At 45.0% G+C, this 5679-nt stretch overlaps 1 protein-coding gene across 1 annotated transcript; it reads right to left on the bottom strand.

The window, feature by feature from the left end:
- Positions 1 to 203: 203 nt before the first annotated feature.
- On the bottom strand, positions 204 to 5466 carry cnbpb (CCHC-type zinc finger, nucleic acid binding protein b). The gene is made up of 5 exons (XM_083972512.1): positions 5307 to 5466; positions 3232 to 3348; positions 2719 to 2784; positions 1047 to 1245; positions 204 to 940 (listed from the first exon to the last, which is right to left on the bottom strand). Exons 2-5 carry the CDS (start codon positions 3332 to 3334, stop codon positions 823 to 825), a joined length of 486 nt encoding a protein of 161 aa, XP_083828638.1. The 5' UTR covers positions 3335 to 3348; positions 5307 to 5466; the 3' UTR covers positions 204 to 822.
- Positions 5467 to 5679: the final 213 nt, after the last annotated feature.

Raw genomic sequence — 5679 nt, 5'->3', positions numbered from 1 at the left:
CCTCCATGTTTTTATTGTCAGGTTAAACTTACAGTCTGCAGTACAACCAAATGACATTTTTTACAGTAGCTCTAAGTGATATATTGTACAAAAATAACATTTGGATCTTTTTTTTTTTTGTGAAAACATTCTTCTCTCCCCAAACTTAAAGTCAATGTTTTTTTTTTTTTTTTAAAAAATGCACTGTATCATCATCATTATCGTTATGATTAGTTTTATGTTTCCATCGGTACGTTGCTCCATCTGGTCCAAACAGCAACAAAGCGCATCTTTAACACATGAGTAATTAATGTTCCTTTTGTCACCTGCTGTGGCTTGATTGGTTTGTTCGTTGTGAGGTGATTGGCTGGTTTGCTGGAGGCGGGACCAATCCCTTTTCTGTCAGACAAACATGATTTTGTCCAGATATAGAAAATAAAGTTAATGTTGGAAGGTAAAAACTTCCGTCACTCATTTTTCCCTCCATTATAGTCCCATCCGCTTTAGACTAAGGGGAGGGGCTTAACTTTTTTTTTCCTTTTTTTCTCTTAAATCACTCTACTCTCTCAGCCAATGGGCTGGGCAGAAAGTATTCTTAAAACAAAGCTTTTTACGTCATACACCGCTACCAAACTAAAAACACAGATTCTGTTTGTTCTTTTAGAAATGCAGAGGAAACTTGTTTTTTAGTGTCCACTTCTCCTCCTCCCTCCGCCGGCTCTGACTGGCTGCGGTGAGGCTGACCGACAGGCCTCTCAACCACTGAGAAGAGGAGGATCAGAGGGAATGAATAAAGAGAAAGAAGAGATGAAAGAGAGCGAGGTGCGCAGGCGGCGGCGATAGCTAGGCAGTGGCTTCGATGGTGCACTCCTTGGCCAGGTGTCCCGACTTCCCACAGTTATAGCAGTTCAACTCCGACGCCTTACTGCAGTGCACCGCAACGTGGCCAATTTCCCCACACCTGCAGCAGACACAAGCACAAGTTATAGACAGACTAAAGTAGTGAACTGGCAGCTACACCAGACACCACACTAAACCAAAAAACCCAACCAAACCAGGTGGTTTACCTGTAGCATTTGACCTTCTCGCAGCACTTCTGGATGTGTCCGAAGCCGCCGCAGGAGTAGCACTTCTGCTCGTGGGCGTGGTTGCAGTCCCGTGCCATGTGTCCAGCCTTCCCACAGTTGTAGCAAAGCTGCTCTCGCTCTTTCTTCGGCTCCTTGCAGTCTCTGGAGATGTGACCTCCTCTGCCACAGTTATAGCAGGCTGCAGCGACGACAACAACAGGCTCGGGGTCAGGTGTGTTTAACACTGCACACTCGGTCCTCAACACTTCATTAGGCTTTTAAAGGGATAGTTCAACATTTTGGCAAATTGGCCCATTGCCATAATCGCTATAGTTTTAGCAGTAGATTCGTTACCTTTATTTGTCGGTGCAAGCTATTTTTAGAACGGCGGAGCAGAGCCACGGGCTGCTTAGAGCTATGCTATGGAGGCTAATGAAATGTCTTGGTTTCCCTCATCAAACTCATCAAATACACAATTCAACAACTCCAAAATGCTGTCGTGGACAAGTTGTGACCTGCACATTCATCACGCTATGAGACAATAATGTAACGTTAGACGGAGTTTTTTTTTGAGGTAAATTCATGCAAAACCGCTGATGCGCACTGCGTTCAGGGGCAGTTTTTCAGCAAGCAGACTCTGTATTTACCTCTAAAACAACTCTGTCTGGTAACGTTCTGTTATTATCTCATAGCGTGGTGAATGTGCAGGTCACAACTTGTCCACGGAAGCGTTTTGGAGTTGTTGGATTTTGTATTTGATGAGTTTGATGAGGGAAACCAAGAAATTCCATGAGCCTCCATAGCGTAGCTCTAAGCAGCTCATGGCTCTGCTCCGCCGTTCTAAAAATATCTTACACCGACAATTAAAGGTAACGAACCTACTGCTATGCCTACAGCGATTATGGCAATGGGCCAATTTGCCAAAATGTTGAACTATCCCTTTAAGGTAAATATCAGAGCTTACGTCAGAGCAGGGGCTACTCTGTGAAGGTGCCACTGGTGCTCCGTGATGCTGCCATCACTAATAACACACCAGGGATATGGATCGTGCTCCCCCTTCACGTTAGGCAGGAAACCTCAGTAGATTATTTCATTATTTAATGATTTTATTTCTTATTGCATTTACTGATTTTTCTTTTCTTTTCTTTTCTTTCTGTGTGTACTTCATATGTCTGACTGTCAGAGTTAACAAATATGACCCACGTAACAAAAATGTGCTGAGTTAATAAACTGTTAATAAGCTGTTTGTCCCAGGTTAATTAAGTCCCTGGTTTGTAAAGTGTTTTCCCGGTTAAGATTTGTTTTGAGCTTGGTCATGAAAAAACAATGTTTTGAATGAGGGTAAACACTTGTCAGTTCATATAGGAGAGGCTGTGGTGTACTACAACATGCTGTCGGTGGAAACAGTGATATAAACCTTTCTGTGTTCTGCTCTATTGTTTTTCCTCTTTCTTTTTAATCCGTCGACTGCGAGCCTGACTGCGTTGTAGGACCGACATGATGAATCATCTGTTAACTGATCGAAAAATGGAAAGATCCTTTTGGAGAGACAGTAGGAAAATGTTTGGCTGTTAACTCACAGTCTAATAGGCTCAGTGATTTTCCAGCTGACACCTGTATTTGCCTGAGACAGCAGGTAGGTACTATACACTGCGTGCAGGTGTGTCCTCACCATCCTCAGTCCTCTCACAGTCTCTGGCAACATGTCCGAGCTCCCCACAGCGATAACAGAACAGATCTGAAACACCACACAACAACAACAACATGTGACTCTTCGGACATCTCAAATAATATATGATTTTCCCTACAGAACAAATAAAATAAAAAACACTATAAACACACAAAACATTAATTTCACGCTTTTTGTTCATGTCTCACTCCTTCAGTCACACTAATCAGCACAAAAGTTCCACAAAACTGAGCTCAAATAGAGAAAAAAACATTTGTTTAGAGCTATTTAGTATCAAAACACTACGAAATTAATTAATTAATGTAATTAGAAGTTTTGAATAATAATGTATTTTCTGGAAAGAGTGGTTATCTGAATCACTGAGTGATGCTTGATGCTGGACTCTGTGCTCTGCTGTCACGTGACTGGCTGATTGCACAGACCAGCAGGTGCACAGATGTTCCTCATGAAGTGTTAGGTGAGTGTATATTCCACATCTGTCTGAGTAAAAATCACCTTTGCCCCTGCCACGACCTTTCCCCCGCCCTCGGCCGCCACTCGGACAGTTCTTCACCCAGTGGCCACTGCGGCCGCAACCAAAACACTCATTAGTGCTCATCCCCGCGACGACGCCTGGACAGACAGAGACAGAAGAACTTGAATATTACTTATTTAGTCAATCAGTGGTCAAACAAAAATATAAAACGTTTCTATTTTCATAAATAGTCCCCTACAAAATGTTGTCGTTCACTCTTCACATGAATATTGGAGCTACTGATCAGAAACTTCGATTCTAAATGAGATCCAGATATTGATCTGATGCATCAGCTGATCAGCTGTCTGGGGAAGTGTATGGTGACTCAACACCCTGCAAATTAAAAAATACTAATGAAAGGACACAAACATGCTACAAAAGCAGAAAACAATGTCATCGATTTGACAATACACTGGGGCACCATATAGACTAGTCTCTGAAACACAGGTCATCGGTGGTTGTGCATATACAGTAGTAGGCTATGTGTCACAGAGCGATGTCTCTCTTGTCCACAAACCATCTCTGATATCACATCAGAGCTGTGTGATGTCAGGTTGCATCTTGTGCAGCTACGTGTTAATTTTCAGCAGCTGTAACAGGAAGCGCAGGTCACCCAGACAGACCGGATCTGACCCCGATGTATTTCAGTGAAGTGGTTTTGCTCTGATTTGGTTGAGTTTGTCAGGTTTCCTCAAAATGGGCTTTTAACAGTAAGAACCGTTTAAGTTTGAATCAGACCCTTAATGGAGGAGCCTCAGGACAGAGGACATACATTATTGTTCTGGTGCACTTTGTTCATATTCTTAGTCTTTGCTGTGCATGTTTTAACTAAACAGCTGAGAACTGGGCTGGATTAAAGACTATTGTTGAACTAGGCCGGTGCATATTCTCATTTGCCCAGGTCATAGTATTTCAAAGGAGGTTAAATCGAAAGCAACTGGACTTAGTTATTTGTCTAGGAAGACGTTTCACCTCTCATCCAAGAGGCTTCATCAGTTCATGTACGCACTACGCAACTGACCAGGCTGGGCTTTAACGCCCACACAAGAGGTTAAATAGTGAGTCTCCACACCAGATAGTTGGACCAGTCCCAGCCTGGTCAGTTGCGTACATGAACTGATGAAGCCTCTTGGATGAGAGGTGAAACGTCTTCCTAGACAAATAACTAAGTCCAGTTGCTTTCGATTTAAGCTCCTTTGAAATATTGTTGAACTAAAACAAATTATTCAGTTTATTAGTCTGGTCTCAACTTCAGAAAACAGTGACAGTAGGCCTATAGTCCAAGCTCCTGTTTTCAGACAGTTAAAAACGCAGACATATTCAGTTCACTGTATCAAAACATTAGAAGAACGGGAAGTTTTGCTTCATTAATCACTTGAAACATCATCAAAACATCAAAACTAGAAATGCTAATTCTCATTGTTTATATTCATGATATGAATCACTTGGTCTGTCAAACTTCAGATTCTGACCAGACCAAGACGGAATCGGAAAATATGCTACTCAATCAATAATGATCATCACAATAGTTAAAGATGATAAATCGATAGCTGGTTCAGCTCTGATCACCACAGCGGATCAGTTTTCTGGTGGCGGTGGACTGGTATCAGTCTGGGAGCGGGTACCAGACCTCTCACGTGGGTCCACGGAGGACGGACTGGTGGTTGTTGTTGTGTTTTCTGCTCCACAGGGGACAGGCTGAGCCAGCTCCGCCCCCCTCCCGGGCTGCGCGGCCTCACGGCGGCAGCAGCAGCTCCGTGCGGCCGCTGCCCGGAGCTCCAGCTCCCCGCCGGGCTCCGCTGCACCGGTCACCGCGGCTCTCCCCGCTGGGTGTGCGGCCAGAGGCGGCCGGGTCTGGCCCGCGGCCGTCATGTTGTCACTGAGCCGCTAGCAGCTTAGCACTGTGCTCCACAGCGGAGGAAACAGCGACACCGTCCGCTCCGCAGCGCCTCCCGTGCGGCTGCGTCCCAGCGGGCAGAGCGGCGCCGCTGCCCGGGGGCGGCGAGCCTCCTGTGGGGGTAAAAGAGCGGATCGACCGGCCGGAGCTCAAACTCACCTCAGACCCCGAAACTGTGGTTGTTTGTTTTCTATCCTCCTCTGCGCCACACGCGGTCTGCACACGGCCCCACACCCCTCTCTCTCTCTCTCTCTCTCTCTCTCTCTCTCTCTCTCTCTCCCTCTCTCTCTGTCTGACACACACACACACACACACACACACACACACACACACACACACACACACACACACACACACACACACACACACACTCTCTCTCTATCTGCTGCATTCAGGTACACACATTGTTAAAATATGGGACATTTGTGTGTTGTTAGTCTGAGGTCTTTTCTTCACCTACAAAATTACTCGACAAAGAGACAAAACCGCCTCTGTAGCAGTGGTAGGTGCAGTTGTGAAGTAACGTGAGTAC

The sequence above is a fragment of the Trachurus trachurus genome (genome assembly GCF_905171665.1).
Source record: "Trachurus trachurus genome assembly, chromosome: 5".
NCBI lineage: Eukaryota > Metazoa > Chordata > Actinopteri > Carangiformes > Carangidae > Trachurus > Trachurus trachurus.
This window is presented reverse-complemented; position numbering and strand designations above follow the sequence as displayed.